Here is a 19,547-nt window from a genome sequence, read left to right as displayed (position 1 = left end):
TAGAAGGCTTTTCACTTATTTGTACTTCCTTAGAAATTCTTGTCTTATACGGAAAAATATCTTCAAAGAATGTAGCATCTCTTGCTTCCATAATTGTGTTGTTTGCAACCTCCTTTACTTCAGAGTTAATCACCAGGAATCTATTCGCACTACTATTTTTCGCATAACCGAGGAAAACTGCGTCTATAGTCTTAGGACCTATTTTCTTTCTCTTTGGATCGGGTATGAGTACCTTAGGTAAACACCCCCACACTTTTAGGATTCTAAGGTTAGGTGATCTTCTTTTCCATAACTCATAAGGAGTTTTCTCATTATCCTTCAATGTTATCCTATTAAGTATGAAACAAGCAGTTAACATTGCTTCCCCCCACAAATTTTCAGGTAGTCCACTACTAAGAAGCATAGAATTTACCATATCCATCAGGGTTCTATTTTTCCTTTCAGCCACTCCATTAGATTGGGGTGAATATGGTGGAGTAACTTCATGTATAATTCCATGTCTTTACAAAACACTCCAAGCTCATTTGAGGTATACTCTCCACCTCTGTCAGATCTAAGTCTTTTAATCTTTTTCTCCAATTGGTTTTCTACCTCATTTTTATAAATCTTGAGTTTATTAAACACCTCATCTTTTGTCTTAATAAGATAAATATGACAATACCTAGAGAAGTCATCAATAAAAGTCACAAAGTACTTGTTTCCACCTCTAGTAGGAGACCTATTTGAATCACACACATCACTATGTATGAGCTCTAAGATTTGGGTGTGTCTCTCTACAGGTTTGAAAGAATTCCTAGTTTGTTTGGCTTGAACACACACTTCACATTTATGCTTAAGGTCTATGTTAGACTTAGGGATTAGCTCAAGATCCATTAACGTTTTGATTTTGCTCAAACTTACATGTCCTAACCTTCCATGCCATACATTACAAGATTCAACGTTAAAAACTTGAGGAGAAATTTTATTATCTTCAAAAACTACATTTATTTTGAACAATCCATCACAAACATATCCTTTTCCAATAAAGACATCGTTTCTAGTAATAACAATCCTATTCGACTCCATTACAATTTTGTATCCTTGTTTTACTAAGGACGATCCACTGATAAGATTTCTCCTCACTTCAGGAACATGTCGCACATCCTTGAGAGTTAGAGTCTTCCCAGATGTCATCTTCAATTCCACTTCTCCGATTCCACGTACTTGTGCGACGGTGTCATTTCCTAGGGTTACACTTCCTCCACTTGAGTTCTGGTAATTTTTGAAAAACCGTTTGTCAAAACATACATGTACGTTTGCCCCAGAATCTAACCACCAATCACTATTACTTAAATATGCGACATTAACTAGAGGCTTAAAACTATACCTTAGATTGGGTTCATCTTGATCCACCAACACATTCACTTGGGCTTTAGGACCACTTTGTCCTTTGTTCCACTTAGGCTTGGGCTTGTAGGGCTCGGTCTTCTTGTAATGACAGTCTTTGGCCCAATGATTTGTTCTTCCACAAACGAAGCATGGTTGATCTCTATTGCCATTGGAATTGTTATGGGGTCTATTATGCTGGCGATTTTGGTTTCGGTTGAATTGATTATGGTTGGGTTGGCTATTTCTGTTTGTCCTCTTGAAAGATTTCCTTCTAGATTGGAAACGATTCCTATTGTTTGAAGTTTCCACTAGGTTCACATTTGTCTTTTCTTCCTTAGGCTTGTTACTTGATTTATGTTTCTCTTCAATCCTAAGGGCGTTTAAAACTTGGGTTAAGGTTAAAACTCCTTGTTTGTGCCTAAGGTTTTTTGCAAAGTTTAACCAACTTGGGGGTAATTTATCTATGAGACAAGAGACTTTAAACTCTTCACTAAACTTAGTACCCTTAAGTTCTATTTTCCTTAAAAAATCTTGGTACTCATGAATTTGTTCACTTACAGTTTTATTCTCAACCATCATATAGTTATTAAAGTTTGAGATTGTAAAACGATCTATTCCCGCATCTTCTATCCCATATTCAGCTTCTAATTCATCCCACAAAGTTTTTGCATTTTTAGTATCTTGATAAACATCATACAGATCATTAGAGAGAGCACTAAGGATTCTATTATGGCAATGATATTCTAATTCTTCTTTGGTCATCTTCTCCTTAGTTTTAGAAGTGGTTTCAGTAGTTTTATCAGGTGTGGTTTTATCTTCTAGGGCAGAAACTAACCCTAAAACAGTTAACCAATATTTAAGTTGTCTTTGCCACCTCTTAAAATTTGTCCCATTAAATTTTCCTGGTTTAACATTATTGGTTTCTACACTATCCATCTCAATTCCAATAAACAATAATGAAGCAACAAAATCTGAAATTTAAATATAATAGAAATTAAGATTGAATATTAATCAAACAGTTGGTGGACAAACAATAACTTAAAGAAACAAACGGGCCAAATTTATGACAAAATATCTAACTTTAATTTTGTCTTAAAACAACGGTTACAAAATCTGATGCACTTAATTAATTTTTAAATTTGTTTGGGTTGGTAACCAAAGCGTGTTTTGTTTTAAAACAACGGTTACAAAATCTGATGCACTTAATTAATTTTTAAATTTGTTTGGGGTTGGTAACCAAAGCGTGTGAACAATCAAAACACAAGCAAAACTGAAACGAGTAACTAAAACTTTCCAACAGTGGTACTTAAGGTTTTGAATAATAACTTTAATAAGTTTTTTAAAAACATAGGTGCAGACCAATTAGGTTAAAGGTTTAATATTGGTAAAAAGGTTTTCTAACTTTGGACTTTAAAGCTATAGTTTTGAAAATTGTATAGACAAGCAATAATAGGAAAACACAGCTAATGAAGACAGAGAGTGTTTACGATTTGGAGAAACTTATAGCAACAACAAATACGGTAAGAATAATTTTAACTTACAAAGGCTTTAGATTGTTATTAGAAATTGTGGTTTTTCCCTTTTTATAAAATTCTTATTCAAAACTTTTAGATATAAATAATATACAAAATAAATATTAAACAGTAAAGTAAAATAAAGAGCCAAGTAAACAAATAAATAAAACAAGTTAAGATTAAGAAAGCAAGCCTGGTATAGTGAAAGCACGTCAAAGACGCTGTCCTAAAGCCTTTGTAGCCTCCCTACGTGCAGGTAATGACGGTCTACAAGACTCCAAGATACGACCCCAATACGCAGGCTTAAGATCCGCTATGAGCACGTTCCCAGTCGGATAGAAAACTCCAAGCCACAGAACCGTTGCCCAAAATAATATAGAAAGTATGGAATATGTGAAAGTATGAGAATAGAGAAATCTGATTGTAGTGTATTTGAAATGTGAAGGAGGAGTGGCCTTTTATAGGCATCCAAAACTCGTAACCTCCAAACACATTTAACCATAAAAGTTGGTGGCAATGAATAGAAAATAAAAACTGAAAATTAAACAATTTGTAACTCCTATAATAAATAAAAGAAACAAGCCAAAAATTAAAACAGAAAATAAAACGTTTTAAAATTTAAAATCCTTTCAAATAATAACAATGGTGATATCTAACTATTATTTGTTTTTAAGCAAGATTTATTTCTGGTTGTAAAATGAGGTTGGTTCTGAAATTATCAATGCGGATATGATTTAAGTGATACTTTTCTCACTACTTAGTTAAGAGCGTTGTCATATATTGTTCAATCTTGATAACTAGTCTAAGTGAATGACATATATGAGAAAGTCCAAGAATTTTTCATTTTTCATTTATCAGAATTGTAATATAAACAAAAGTTCTTTTCACCAGCCATTTATGGTTCTACATACAATTTCGTTCTTCACTTACGATAATGTGCAGGTGAAGCATTGATCGATTTGCTTAGGGCACTGAATGATTCCAGCGGCCGAATAACAGATTGGAATTATAATCTCGTTAGCCCCTGTTTTAGCTGGTCTCATGTCACTTGTAGAAATGGAAATGTCATATCCCTGTAAGTTAAACTAAATTTTATGATCATGAAAAATATATATTTTATTAATATCGCCATCTTTGAAAATCATTTATCATTGCAGTACATTTAGTTTGTGAATGTACTACTTTGCAGGAGCCTGGCATCAAATGGATTTTCTGGAACGCTTTCTCCTTCGATTACTAAACTGAAATTTTTGGCTAGCCTGTAAGTCAACTTCTTGATGCATTAGTATTCTGGGGCTGATGGTGTCAGAAAATGTAACATAACTATTTCCATTGGCTGAAACCTGATTTTGGATCACTAGTTTGTGCTCTGGTACCGTGAGAGAGAGAGAGAGAGAGAGAGAGAGAGAGAGAGAGAGAGAGAGAGAGAGAGAGAGGGAGAATTTAAGTTTTCTCTTTATCATTGTAACTTTACATACTGTCAACTGAGTCATAGAAAAAAGTGGAATATAATACCAATGCCTTCATTATTGTAGTTCTTGTTTGTTTAATTCTGAAGAATATATATTTTTGCATCCAGTCATGAATTTTGATAAAATAACTTTATTTATGCAGGGACTTCCAGGATAATAGTCTAACAGGCCTGTTACCCATTTATCTTGCCAACATGACACATCTACAGAATCTAAATCTTGCAAACAATAATTTCAGAGGTCCTATACCCAATACCTGGGGTCAACTGTCCAATTTAAAGCATTTGTAATGCTGCATTTCCCTTCCTAAAAGATTCCAACTTTCTTATTTGTAAGGCTGCATTTGTAACCCTGTGATGTAGAACAGCCCGTAGGTTTAGAGTAAACAGCCCTTAAGGTCAGAGTAAACGCTTAAGCAATAGAACAGAGAAGAAATAAGGGATCGAGGAGAAGAATTAGAGATCGAAGAGACGAAGGGAAAGGGAAGGAATCAGAGAGTTTAAAGCAAGGAAGTTTATCATTAATCAAGTCTGCCTTAAAAGATTACAAACAACTCTATTTATAGAGGAAAAACCCTTTTTAATCTAGGAAAAGGAAAAGTAAACTTTAAGAAATAGGAAAGCAAATTAACTAATAAGAGATCCTTTTAACAAGAAGGAATCTTTAAGAATTAGGAAAACAAATTAAACTAATAAGAGATAGGAAAACTAATCCAAGTAGAATTAGGAAAACTAATAATATGCACTCTGCATCATTCTCCCCCATTGAAAAAGAACTCGACACCGGCGAGTAAACCAAGATTAAGGATGACGACGATGTTTGTAAGTATGGATGATGGGAGGACGGGAGGCAGCCAAATCAAGACCATGAAGAGAATCCTGATAATTGTGTAGAAGAGTGGAATCCAACTGGCGAAATTCAACTTCTGTAATCTAAGTATTCGCAGTAGCAGGCCTTCCAACCCAACGAACCAGAGAGCTGGTAGAATCTCCAGGAGACGAGGCCAAAACTTCATGATCTGAGACGTCCTTAATCTGATCTGTAGGGTCAGAACTAGGAGAGGGACTACGCGGCATCGGAGGAGGAATGAAACTAGGAATAAGGTCAACGGCAAGCTGAATCTCTCTCGTTAGAGGTAGTTCATCTGGTAAGTCATCAGTTATGATATTAGAGAATTCAGGGAGGAACTGATGTATGGGTTTGGCAAGTGGTGTGAGGTTGCTGTCAGATTCCGATTTAAGCAATAGAGCAAAGGACACACCAGTGTCTTGCAAGTCGTGTGCAAAGTCTATAGATGATAAACTACTCAATCGATGCTCCGAAGCCTTCTCTCTAAGTAACAGAGTTGGTTGAACATCCTTAGTTGGTCTGACGGCAGGATTGGAAGGTGTTAGCGTTATGTTCTTTCCCTCATGTTGAAAAGTATATGTGTTCTCTCTACCGCAACTTCTCACACAGTGGTCGTAAAGCCATGGTCGGCCTAGTAGCACATGTGCGACACTCATGGGTAGGATATCACAATAAAGTCGCTCGTGACAGGGACCCAATTGAAGAGGAACAAGACATCTTTCGGTAACAGGTAACTTGGTGTTATCTACCCAGCAAACATGAAAAGGATGGGGATGGGGCTCGGCCTGAAGGTGAAGGCGGTCGACAGCAGCTTTAGAGATAACATTCAGTGTACTTCCCCCATCAATAACTAGTTGGCATCTATTGGTATCGCAAGGGACATAGGTTTGAAAAATACTTGTGCGTTTCCATGAATCAGGAGGTGGAGGTGTAGATGTTGAATAAATACAACGCATGACACTCACTTGGTGAAATGCCTCCTCACAGCAATTATCAAGTTCTGGATCATAAATAGGTTCAAGGGGCTCCACATACACGTCCACACAAGAGTCCTCATTGAGGGAGCTAATGGTTAAAGTTCGGTGTGGACAACGGGAGGCGATGTGACCCTTAGCATGGCAACGATAGCATTCGATGTGAGCAGCTGTGTATGGGGCTGGTCCTTTTTCTGTTGTGGGTACCGTAGGAGCAGGTGGACCGGCAACGCCATATGTGGAGCTAGGAGAACTACGATTTGGAGTAGGAGTGGAAGAGAGCCCGGAATACCCAGTATATCTACGTTGTGGGCCCAAAAAAGTTTCAGCTTCCAGTGCATGGCAATATGCATCTTCCAAGATATGCGGACGGAATCGACGAACTTCACGCTTGATATCGTCACGAAGACCATGGATAAAGCGAGACATAGTGATGTCGGGTTCTTCACGAATCCCTGCACGTATCTTGTGTTCAATAAAACGAGCGTGGAATTCAGTAACAGTCAAACTTCCTTGTGAAAGGGTCCATAATTGATCATACAATTGATGGCGATAAAAGGTGGGAAGATATTGTTCGCGAAGCTTTAATTTCATCTCGTCCCATAGAGTCACAGGCGGCTGTCCAAATTGATATAGTTGCTCCTCCACCGAATTCCAATATTGTCTAGCGGCTCCCTGTAGCGTCATCTTACCAATGCGAAGTTTATGAGCATCTGTCAAGTTGTACCAGGTGAAATAATCTTCCATGGCTTGAACCCAATCAAGAAACATCGTAGGATCCCCACGACCATCAAAAGTAGGAGCGGTAGGCTTGATGTGGCGGATGACATCATTGTCAAATTGGCGAGGAGGATGAGTGCCTTGATCATGTGGAACTGTAGAAGGGCCTGTTGTGTGTTGGGTATAATGGGGCGGTGGCAGAGACCCAAAAGAAAAGGGGGGCTCCAATTGAGCCTTGGGATCATCAAGCGAGAGCCCAGTGGAGCTATGAGGCATGCCGTATGGCACGGCCTTGAGTTTTTGATCCACGGGTGGATTGGGCAGAAGACCACTTTTTGGTGTTGGCGTAGAGGAACTTGAGAGCAATGCGGAGGTAGAAGAAGGTTCAGCATGTCCAGCCCGAAGTGATTGATAAGCAACTGAATGGAGTCTTGGAGTTTGGTGATGGCCAGGTCCGTCTTTGCATGATGTGTGGGAGCCTGTACCAACTCGTCTTTGAGGTCAATGTTGAGTTTGGAGAGTTGGGTTTCTATACCAGTGATATCGTCAGAAACTTTGTCTTGGAACGCATGAAATTTTTCTGCAAGGTTGGCCACGGTTTGGGGTGCCATGGGAGAGAGCAAACGCAAACAAAAGCAAGGGGAGGCTCTGATTACCAATTGATGTAGAACAGCCCGTAGGTTTAGAGTAAACAGCCCTTAAGGTTAGAGTAAACGCTTGAGCAATAGAACAGAGAAGAAATAAGGGATCGAGGAGAAGAATTAGAGATCGAAGAGACGAAGGGAAAGGGAAGGAATCAGAAAGTTTAAAGCAAGGAAGTTTATCATTAATCAAGTCTGCCTTAAAAGATTACAAACAACTCTATTTATAGAGGTAAAACCCTTTTTAATCTAGGAAAAGGAAAAGTAAACTTTAAGAAATAGGAAAGCAAATTAACTAATAAGAGATCCTTTTAACAAGAAGGAATCTTTAAGAATTAGGAAAACAAATTAAACTAATAAGAGATAGGAAAACTAATCCAAGTAGAATTAGGAAAACTAATAATATGCATTCTGCATCACCCTGTTATAGAAAATTGGATATATATATATATATATATATATAACACTCATATAATATATATTATTTTTAAATACATCCTTGTTTTGTGTTTCTCTGCATGCTAAAGGAGTTATGCGAAGGATGTCTTTGTTTAATTCCTTCACTGGAGAGATAGGTTCATGTGGCTAGAGCTGGGGGAAAAATATGATTTTATAGGAGGGATACGGGTTGAATTAATAAAAAGAGTGGGAATTGATTCTGTTATGTTCTCTCGTTCCTGAGGGAATTGAAACCACCAGCTGCAGTGAGCTGGGTTTTGAACCGTATGACCTTAATTTTTGTTAAAATCCTAACCAAACCAGCCGGTTCGGTCTGGTTCAGTCTGATTTCGCCCACCCCTACTGTTGGTGTAGGACTGGGCTGACCAGCCCATTAAAAATCTAGAATTCTAACTAAGAGGTTTGAGAGAGTTCCAGCACTAAAGATGTATGATAATGTGTTTATCATGAAATGGTGCTATGGTCATTAAGAGACGAGTTTATTTCTTCTTCTATTACAGTAAGTTCGAGGTATAGGATCTGACTTCTGGACTGCCACTTATAATAGTTTCATCAAGCACGAGTATCATTTTGGATGTATATATATTATTTTCCAAATGCTTAAATTCCTACTTATTATAATAAAAAATGGCGTAAACTCCTTTGGTTCCAATGTTGTGTAATTTGGTTCTAGATGACCTTTCCGTTATTATAATATTTTCCTTCAGCATTGCGTCTACATTCTATAATTTGCAACTTACTGTATACTTGTCCAGTAGTTATATTATATATCCTTAATGGTGTGCTATTAATTGTTTTATCCTTACAGTTTTACAGGAGCACGTCTTGCTTGTGGTTCTAGCTTGAAGCAGCCTTGTGCTTCTGGCTCTGTTCTCCGAGGTTTATTCTTTGTACAACTCTACTATTTCAGTTTACCAACTATGTTTGAATTACCTAGGAATAACCTATGATTTTAAAATTTGGCAGTTTCAACCAAGAAATCAAAACTTGGAACGGTTATAACTTCGGCAAGTTGTGGTGTAACAGTAATTCTTTTGATTGGGGCTCTTTTCGCTTATCGATATTATCGCATGCACAAACTAACACATGATGTCTTTGTTGATGTTACAGGTAAATTTTCCTTACCTTTTACTTTTGAGATCACTTTCAGTTTGTACTAAGCATCGTTATGAAAATTTAAATTTGAAATCATCTCAACCTAGTTAAGTTAGAATCGATCCCCACCCTTTGTAAGTCAGATGTGTAAATAATCACTTACCAAGTTTGATTTATGTATTCGTTTAATCTGTATTCAAAAGTCCAAATGCCTAAAGTCGCATCACGAGCTACACAATCTTGTCAAACTAACATCTACTCCACCCCCTTTTCTTATTTTAATGTAATTTTAGGTGAAGATGAGTGCAAAATTTCCTTTGGCCAGTTAAGAAGATTTTCTTGGCGTGAAATTCAGCTTGCTACAGATAACTTCGATGAAAGCAACATAATTGGACAAGGGGGCTTTGGAAGAGTTTACAAAGGTGTCCTCTCAGACAATGTAAAGGTTGCAGTGAAACGCCTTACAGATTATAACAGTCCTGGTGGAGAGGCTGCATTCTTGAGAGAAGTACAACTCATTAGCGTTGCAGTTCACAAGAATCTTTTACGGTTGATTGGATTTTGTACAACTTCATCCGAGAGAATCCTTGTTTATCCATTCATGAAAAATCTTAGTGTTGCGTATCGCTTGAGAGGTATGTCCTAAAAGAGCATTGCTTGAGTTTACTTTTCTATTTCTCCTCTGCATTTTTCAGTGTGAGTGGCTCTGAACACAAGCATGTTTTACAACCATGGTTTGAACTTCTTTTTGTGCTTGGTAAGTGATTAGAAGCCCTAATTCAGTGTTCAGTCCCAAAAGAAAGAAGAAAAAATCATTGCTTGTTGCCATGTTCTGTTCCATTTGAGAGCCTGTAATTTTACTTCTGTTTTCGTGGTTTAATTTAGCAATAGAATTCTGCAACATATTATGACATGAGGTACCATCCTTGAAATTTTTTCTGAGATGCTCCCTAATCCTTACTTCCTTTGTTGTTTTTCTTGGTAATTTTACTTACACCCATTAGGTATCGTACGGTCAACCTCACCTTCCAGCCCATACTTATGGAGGAGGTCTTTCATCGCACGTATTGATATATAACCACCATTTTGTGATTCAAATTCCCAAATACAAATTTCTATTTTCTTCAACCAACTCAATATTCAAGTAAGGACATCCTGAACACCCCCCTCCCTACTTCTTAAGGGGGGAGATAGGATTTACATCATTTGTATTTTATGCTTGTTCATTTGAAGGTTAATCATCACTTAATTCTTTGGAATGGCATATCACGATTCTCATATATCTACTGTTCAATATTTTTAATTCATAACATATTCTTCCTGATATATGTGTTAGATTTAAAACCTGGTGAGAAAGGCTTGGACTGGTCAACAAGGAAACGCATCGCTTTTGGTGCAGCCCATGGCTTAGAGTATTTACATGAGCATTGTAATCCTAAGATTATACACCGTGACTTAAAGGCTGCAAACATTCTTCTAGATGATAATTTTGAGCCCGTTCTTGGAGATTTTGGGCTAGCAAAGCTGGTTGATACAAAATCAACTCACGTTACCACTCAAGTGCGTGGTACCATGGGTCATATTGCCCCAGAATATTTGTCCACTGGAAAATCGTCAGAAAAGACTGATGTTTTTGGATATGGTATCACACTTCTCGAACTTGTCACTGGTCAGCGTGCTATAGATTTTGCTCGGCTTGAAGAAGAGGAGGATGTTCTTCTGCTTGATCATGTAAGATTTATAGTCTCCTATATGACTTCCTGAACTCTTTGGACATATCTGTACTTGATGGGATTCTTGTCCGTTAAAATGGCACCTCTCCTTTATGGCAGCTTTTATCTTTTTATCTTCTATCAGTTAGTTTGTCAAGTTTTTTGCATTTCTGCTTTTTTCTCCCAGATAATTGATATGCATAATTGATGAGCGAGTACATAATTAGTTCATTTCTCAAGTTTTCTCTGCCTTTCTCTGAAGATTTATATAATCCTTCATGGGATTGTTAGAAAAGGATGTCTACCCCTTTTAGTTGGTGAGCATGCCACTATTCAATTTTACGAATTAGTTCATTTCTCAAGTTTTCTCTGCCTTTCTCTGAAGATTTATATAATCCTTCATGGGATTGTTAGAAAAGGATGTCTACCCCTTTTAGTTGGTGAGCATGCCACTATTCAATTTTACGAACTAGTAGTAGAAATTATGGGTCAATGGAACCTTCTCTCTAGGCTAGGGATAATACCATGAGGGGGAAGTCACAAGACCACAAATTGGCAGGACTGAATGGAGATGCTAGAAAGAAGATTGTCAGGCATGGCATGCTCCAAAAATCCCAGGCGACTTTAGATACATAGAATATTTGCATAGATTTGGGCTGGGACCTTGTCTAACATTGGGTGAATGAGAGTGTTACAAGCGGTACTTAATTTGGGCTAAAGAAACTTAACTGCAATATATTTATGCTCCATTGATAATCATGAGAGTGTGATGTGATTGTGACTATGGTGTTTCTTGGGGAACAAGTAGCAGCTACACCTTATTTTGGAGGAATAGGCGGGATGGCTAGGGAACTGTTATAGGGTTTGCCAAATTTTCTTAGAGAGGGAGGAGGGGGCTTTCTAACTCTTAACTATTATATAATCTAGCAAGAATCAGCTCGTGTTCATTACTAGGGATTAATTTTATCTAAGAAACTAGTCCTAGATAATTCTTGTTTGACATTTTCCATGATGCCTGTGTAAATTGTCACCTTTAACTTCAATCTTGCTTGGGTTCCAATGTAGCTCAATATTTTGGAAACAGGTTTCAACCACATTGAAGTTTTTTGTAAATACTGTCTTCTTCAATGCTTTGTTGCTGCTTCCTATTTGATGTCTTAATTAAATTATGTAAATATGATCTCAACAGATCAAGAAGCTGCAGAGAGAAAATAGGCTTGATGACATTGTGGATGGACACATGAAGATGCACGATCCAAAAGAGGTTGAGACTGTCATTCAGGTCGCATTGCTTTGCACTCAAAGCTCACCCGAGGACCGTCCGACAATGGCACAAGTGGTTCGATTGCTGCAGGGAGTGGATCTAGCAGAGAGATGGGCAGAGTGGGAGCAGCTTGAGGATGTAAGGAATCGCGAATTCTCACTCCTGTCTCATCACCAGTTTGCCTGGGCTGAAGAGTCTACAAATGATCAAGAAGCTATACAATTGTCCAAGGCAAGATAGTAGTTGTTTCCTACATTCCCTAATTTAGAATTAACCCAAATATTACTAATTATTGTACCATATATAGTATAAATGTATATGTGTGTGAAAAGATAAGAGAAGAGAGGAAAAGAAAGTTGTGGGATATCATATAGCCAAAGATAAGTTTTCATTTCATATAACCACTATGTTTGCGTGGGTGGATATGTTTGTGGTCTATGAGACGTTGTTGATTAAATTTTGAGTGGGATTGATTTAAGATACTTTTAATCTTCATCTTTTCCAATCTTCATCTTTACTTGGGTTTAATAATCAACAAGAAGGTTTCAGTCCACAACGGAATCCTTTTGGAGCTAAACTGAATGAGTTTCGTTTAGGTGCATACGTTAAGAAAAAATTTCGGTCTCCTAGTTACAAATAGGATTTACGAGAAGTGGACCTTAAGTAAAGTAATTAAACCTAATAAAGTCCAAATAGGAGACTACAAATTAGGTTATATTTAGAATTCACACTAACACGCACGCTCAAATTGGTGAACACATACCTCCAATCCTCAACTTGACCAATGAGTTGTAACACACCTTATTTTTTAATTGTCTTGGACAGAATATGGACTAATTGGTCTTTAGTCTTCACAAATGGAATATTAATTGTCTTCATTTTTTAATGAAATGTCTATCCACTTCAACATCTACGATCATTATTTTATACATTATCAATCACAATAGTTCATAGATTCCTTGTACCATTATTCTATACTCCACCATCTTTTGCTTATTGCTATGCCCAAGTGAGAAATTACCTCCAACCAATGTACTTGATGTAGAGCTCACCGCTGTCATCCGCGTCTTAAAAACGCGATAATCTTGTCTTGTAGGGTCAAGAAAGACAGTCTGGCGCACTCACCAGCCCCAGATTAGATATTTCTTAAAAATTGACTTGGAGTTTGCCTTGAAGACTTACTCAGCATATAAACTGGGCAGAAGAAAGGGAACACCGCAACACAAACAATTATCCCCAAATCAGTTCTTGTTCATAAACACTGCTGTCAACCATTTTCTGAAGCTCAAAATAATGGCTGATGCGCTCATTTCCGTGCTGCTAGAACGGTTGGCCTCGACAACCTATGAATACATGGAAGGAAGGGTGAAACTTGTTTTGAACGCTGAGGAAGATGTTGGGAAATTCACTCGGACTCTCCGAGTTATTCAAGCTGTGCTTGAGGATGCAGAGCAACGCCAAGTGACGGATCAAGCTGTCAAAATCTGGTTGGATGAGCTGAAAGATATATCCTACCAGATGGTGGATGTGCTGGATGAGTGGAACACAAACATTCTCAAACAACAAGTTGAGAAGCAAGAAAGAGAAGGTGATCCAAATGCTCTTGTTACAAAGAAGAAGGTACGTTTCTCTAGTTTCTCCCGTTACTTTTGTCTTGGCAAAGTCAGTAGGGTGATTCTTCGCCATGACATTGCTCTGAAAATAAAAGATCTGAATGATAAGTTAACTGAGATTTATGAGGAAAGAAAAAAGTACCAGTTTCTAAGCAAAGAATTAGGCATTCAACAACCTCAACAACCTCAACGACCTCAAACTGCATCTTTTGTCGATATATCTGAGATATTTGGTCGAGAAAATGAAAAAAAGGTTTTGATAACAAACTTGTTGAGTGATAGTAGTGCGGAAGGGAAGGGGCTCCTTATCATCCCTATTGTCGGGATGGGAGGCATGGGAAAAACAACTTTAACCCAACTAGCCTATAATGATGACCGAGTCAAAACCCATTTTGATTTGAGGAAATGGGTTTGTGTTTCAGACCCTTTTGATGAGATTAAGATTGCCAAAGCCATTATTGGTCAAAACGCCCCAAATTCAAATGAGTTGGATGAGGTCTTGCAATGTATGTCTACATCCATCCAGGGCAAAAGGTTTCTCCTTGTCCTGGATGATGTATGGACCGATGATCCTAAAAAGTGGGAACAACTAAAGGTGCCATTCCAAAATGGTGCTAAAGGCAACAGAATATTGGTGACCACAAGAAAACATGAGGTTGCTAAAATGATGAAAGCAAGCAACGTGATCAATCTGAGAGAGTTGAATGATGAATGTTGTTTGTCAATCTTCAATCACATGGCCTTTTCGGATAGGGATGTACATGAGTTTGGAGATATTAGTAAGGAAATTGTAAAGAAGTGTAAAGGTTTGCCTCTTGCTGCAAAGACTTTGGGTAGTCTCATGCAGAATAAGACAAAAATGGGAGAATGGAAAGAAGTTTTGAATAGTCAGATATGGAATCTAGAGAAGGTCGAGCAAGAAGTTTTCCAACCCCTATTCCTAAGTTATAATGATTTGGCCCCAACAATTAAATGTTGCCTTTTATATTGTGCTACTTTTCCAAAAGATTACAAGTTTAAACGAGATGATTTGATTAAACTTTGGATGGCACAAGACTATGTTATTTCGAAAGGGAATAAAGAAAAGGGAACAACAGGTGATGCAGTTTTTGACAACTTAGTGGCACGGTCATTTTTCCAAGATTTTGAGATAGATCTTGACACCAGTACCATTACAGGTTGCAAAATGCATGATATTGTGCATGACTTTGTACAATTTCTCACCAAGAATGAGTGTTTGATTATCGATCATGGTGAGGAAACTACCAGCGAATCAAAGGTATTTGGTGATAAAGTTCGTCATTTGACCTTGAGATATGTTCCTGAAGGTCCACTTCCACTTTTTATCTCATCTTACGATTGCAAAAATCTCCGCACGCTCGCAACTTTTGATTCAAGAATTACTACCATAGACCCAAATTTAATTTTACAATTGAAATGTCTTAGGACATTAAATTTGAGTCTTAATCCCATCAAAGAACTCCCGAAGGAGATTGGTGAATTGATACATTTGAGGCATATTGATTTGTCTTTCAATCATATACTGAAGAAATTACCAGACACTATTTGTGGTTTGTACAATTTGTCAACCTTGCGCCTTGTGTGCTGCTCTAACCTTACAAAACTGCCTGAAAACATGGGAAACTTGATTAACTTAAAGCATCTTTATGTTGACGGTTGTGGTCTTCTGAAGTCGTTCCCCAAAGTGATAGGGAGATTAACAAGTTTGCAAACACTAGATGTGTGTTCATGTGGTGGCGACAAAGATGAAGAATTCCAAATTGGGGATCTGAGAAACTTGAACCTTGAGGGAAGTCTGAAAATACAACTTCGGGGTGATGCGACAGATAAGAGCGAGGTTGAGAAAGCACAATTGTTGGACAAAAAGCTATTTAATCTCACTGTTGATTTTGCAGGGCAGACGAACAGTGCAGAAATACTGAATGCCTTACGACCGCACCCAGATTTGGAATCTTTAAGGATTTGGAGTTATAATGGCACCATGTGGCCCAATTGGATTCAGTCTTTGCACAATTTGAGATTCCTTACTGTTCGTTGGGGGACACCGTGTGAACTTTGGCCTCTTGGGAAATTGGAATGCCTTGAAAGACTGGTCCTATACAGTATGGAAGGAGTGAAAAAGGTCGGTGTTGAATTTTTGGGATTAGAAGATCAAACCTCATTCAGAATCAGATCACCCCAAATATTATTCCCAAAATTGAAACAACTCCACTTTTACAACATGTCGAATTGGGAAGAGTGGGAAGGCGTGGAAGAGTGGACCAAAGAAGATTCTGAAATTACAATCATGCCATGCCTTTCTGAGTTAAGAATTGGCGGCTGCGAATTGCTAAAGGCACTGCCAGACTTCATCTTCAAAACACCACTGCAGACTCTTGGCATCATCAGATGTCGGAGACTTGCAGAGCATTACGAAGAAGGCAATGGAGAGTGGGCTAAGATTTCTGCTAACATCCGCATTTACTCCCGGTAATTGAGCTCTAGCAATCTCTTATTTACCTACAATGATCATATTTGTTTCCTTGAAAATCTTCAGAAGGTGATGACTCGCTAGGCACATTTATGAAACATCTGTCTCGGCGGCATATATAATCTTGAGATGGTGACTCGCTAAAACTGTAAGTAATTGTTCGCATTTATGATATCATGATTTTTCTATGAAGAGGATTTTTCAAATGAGTATGAAAGGTGCTTTGATCTGCCTAATTTAGTGAATCTCCCTAAATTAATTTACACGAGGTTTGTTGTTTTGTTTAATCTGCATGCTTTAGTTGTTTCTCAAAAAATTTAATTCCCGAATTGAGAAATGATTGCAAGAAGCAAATTAATTGATCAACTATGTATGTGTCATCATTTCAGGGACCCTTGTAAATCATCAAGTGTCAGCCTACGGAAGTTCCAATAACAGAAATTTTGATTATTTTCGTCACTGCCTTGACAGAGACATGGTGAATTTGGAAGGTCTACTGAGCTTGATGATTGCCCTGATTTTTTTGTTTTGTAAGCACCTACTATTTAACTAATCTACTGGTGTATTGATCATTTGCAAAACTTCCTTTGTGTCATTAATTCGTAAAATGTACTCTTGAGTTACTCGTGAATTTGGCTTTCTCTTATTTTATTGTGTATCAGTTCCCAGTTTTTCTGTTCCTCTAGAAGGTGTGTTTTGTTTGCCTTGAGTAACTATGATTTGGTGTGTGTTCTTAAGCTAGAAAAGTCGCTAATGATTCAGGATTTCCATCTCCTCACCCTCTGGCCTGAGTGAAGGGGCTATAGTAATAATAGTAATATTAGTAAGCTAGTATTTGCTATATAATGAACGGAATATGTGCTAAATTATTGAGCTGCACGTAAAGTAGATGAGATACAACATTTAACGAGGTTCGGCTATGCCTACGTCTTCGGAGAGCAGTAGCAGTAACTTTTCCACTATATAAAATAATAGGGCTACAACTTTAGTGTTTAAAATATTTGTGGCTCATTGAATTTTCTCTCTTGGAGAATTTCTCTCTGCTCTCTTTCCTATCCACTCACTCACCTTCTTTCTTCCCTATTTTCCTCTTTTCTAAGCACTCTCTTCTCCTGATGGAGGTATGTATTTATAGGCCTATGGCCATTCACTTCACAAATTAATTGGCAGACAAACATCATTAATATTCTTCAATCAATTGGGTAGTGGGGCTTGCCATTTTGGGATCTACATTTACAACACTCCCCCTTGGATACCACAAATGATATGTTAATTGCATCATTAAAGACGTGCTTGGAGAAAACCTAGTGAGGTAGAAAACTGATGGAAGGAAGAAGAGTACAACAATCTGTATAACATACTTCTGAATGCTCCCCCAGGTTAATATCTTCCCCTGATGTCTTCATGACTATCTTTTGGAGTGAGAATCTTTCGGAGTGAGTGGAGGATGTAGCCATTAACAATTCTCGTAGTTGAGTAAGTAAATATATTTCCAGTGAGCTATCTCTATGTAAATCATAGAAATTTTCAGAGTCCGCGTTTCCAACAAAACTTGGGCTATTTGTAAGTTCACTTGAAAAGAATATGCCCGTACATGGTGTTATGCGGAGATAGCATCAAATATACCTCACATCATCCCAAAATGATGGTGATGGAGTTGAGCTCTATCTGGAAAATATGATGTCCGGTCCAATATACTTCCAGAAAATCCTTAAAGTGTCCAACGGATAATCCTCATAAAAATGCTTCAATACTTTCTTAGTATAAGCAAGAATCTCGTTGGCATAATGCTCGATCTTTAAGTCGAGATAAATATTTCTTGAACTCTTCAGAAGCTTTAATGTGTTGCAAACACATTATAATCAATATACTCACTGAGGCAATTTATGCACATTAACATTGAGTACAGATTTTGTGCTTCAGGCACATGTCATTCAGGGACTTGCTTCATGCAATTTCAATCATTTCAAGGATTTTGTTTAAAGGGATTAAACTTTATGACACATTATATAGCTTTAACCCAGCTATTTATACATCTTTAGGGAATCGCTTCTGGCAATATGCTTCGTGCATTTAATAACCCTTAAAGATAACATGTTGGTCTCCGTAAATGTGCAATAAAGGGGCACAATTGAATCTATAAATATGGAGAAAACCCAACATTCCTTGTTTATGCCAAAAACATTGTGTCATACAAAGTAGGTATATTCCCTTTTATTCCGAACACCCAAGTATAACTTTCAATATTAACAAATTTTGGGGTTCGTATTGTGGGTTTGTTCTTTCACGTTCATTCTTATCTATAATGGAATTACCTCATTCCATTTTGGCCAATGATATTGTCGACATTTAATAATTGAACGTGGTTCCAATCAACACAGCCCATTGATGATTTGAGTAGCTACTCCAAAATCAAAATTTGTCATTCATCAATTCATGATCCCACCATTCTCATGTGCATGCGCATACATCAATTATAAGCATTTCTTTGCTTTTGGGTACCCAAGCCACTGCAGGGGACTTTTATTATATGAGAATGTGGATTATAACCTCCAATGGAGCGTTATTTTATAGTAGGGCGTGGATAATCTCCATTTAGGGAGTTGGAACATTTAGAACCCATATATCTGTCATGCTGCAGGCATGCCACAAATTAATACATACATGTCAATTAATTTCTGGGACTTTAACCCATACAATTTGCTACGCATTAGGCGTGCACAATATCAATATTGACATGTCAAAGGATTGTCCTTTTGGGACTTCAATCCACATCATTTGCTACGCAACAGGCGTGCATCATATTGATCACTGCTATACCCATATTTTGTTCTTATGGGACTTTAATCTGTGCAGTGTATTATCAATGTATCCAACTTGCAATCTGTAAAATTTGCGTTAATAATTCATGGATACATACAAGCCATTCTTTTGGAACGGACTTATCTCCCCATTTGGTTACCTTTCAAGATAAAATATCAAATAAGTATATAAGCATAAAATAACACAAGTATTGCTTACATCCTTAGGTGGGAGAAACTTTTCTCAAGTATCATTCAAGCTTGTATCGGCCCAGTAAATGTAGTGCTTGATGATCTAGTTATATCCTGCAAGAGCAAAATCACAATTCTTTTGCCTCTGTCAAAACAAATAACCCTCAGAGTTAGGATCACTTCATGGATTCTTTCTTCAGATGTTCATTCTAAAGAAATAAAATCCCTTATGAACATAGAGTTATAGAAAGAAAGAAAAGATACAAAAATTGTGATATTGATTGCAAGGTAAGGTAAGCAATCAAGGAAGGAAGCTGGTGGGGGCAAACAACAAGCTCTCATTTCTCCTAGTCTAGAAGGACCTCAGGAGATTAGAGCATAA

General features: G+C 37.6%; 2 protein-coding genes across 2 annotated transcripts; both read left to right on the top strand.

Moving 5' to 3' along the window:
* The first annotated feature begins 3,889 nt into the window (after window positions 1–3,889).
* LOC117625953 (probable LRR receptor-like serine/threonine-protein kinase At5g63710) lies at window positions 3,890–12,466 on the top strand. The gene is made up of 8 exons (XM_034357555.1): window positions 3,890–3,957; window positions 4,040–4,143; window positions 4,497–4,640; window positions 8,806–8,876; window positions 8,964–9,107; window positions 9,386–9,727; window positions 10,429–10,823; window positions 11,994–12,466. The coding sequence occupies exons 3-8, from the start codon at window positions 4,549–4,551 to the stop codon at window positions 12,306–12,308; spliced, it is 1,359 nt and encodes a 452-aa protein (XP_034213446.1). The 5' UTR covers window positions 3,890–3,957; window positions 4,040–4,143; window positions 4,497–4,548; the 3' UTR covers window positions 12,309–12,466.
* Window positions 12,467–13,361: 895 nt separating this feature from the next.
* On the top strand, window positions 13,362–16,175 carry LOC117625646 (putative disease resistance protein RGA3). The gene has a single exon (XM_034357173.1). The coding sequence runs from the start codon at window positions 13,362–13,364 to the stop codon at window positions 16,173–16,175; it is 2,814 nt and encodes a 937-aa protein (XP_034213064.1).
* The last annotated feature ends 3,372 nt before the right edge of the window (window positions 16,176–19,547 follow it).

The sequence above is a fragment of the Prunus dulcis genome, chromosome 4, assembly GCF_902201215.1.
Source record: "Prunus dulcis chromosome 4, ALMONDv2, whole genome shotgun sequence".
NCBI lineage: Eukaryota > Viridiplantae > Streptophyta > Magnoliopsida > Rosales > Rosaceae > Prunus > Prunus dulcis.
The sequence above is the reverse complement of the archived record's forward strand: the minus strand, read 5'-3'. Positions and strand labels throughout refer to the sequence as shown.

What these genes read in the sequence shown, in the direction of transcription:
- LOC117625953 (XM_034357555.1), top strand. Translation starts at nt 4,549, where the DNA reads ATGACACATCTACAGAATCTAAATCTTGCAAACAATAATTTCAGAGGT. An exon ending in TGTTGCGTATCGCTTGAGAG is followed by an intron (nt 9,728 to 10,428) that starts GTATGTCCTAAA and finishes TATATGTGTTAG; the next exon opens with ATTTAAAACCTGGTGAGAAA. An exon ending in ATGTTCTTCTGCTTGATCAT is followed by an intron (nt 10,824 to 11,993) that starts GTAAGATTTATA and finishes TGATCTCAACAG; the next exon opens with ATCAAGAAGCTGCAGAGAGA.
- LOC117625646 (XM_034357173.1), top strand. Translation starts at nt 13,362, where the DNA reads ATGGCTGATGCGCTCATTTCCGTGCTGCTAGAACGGTTGGCCTCGACA.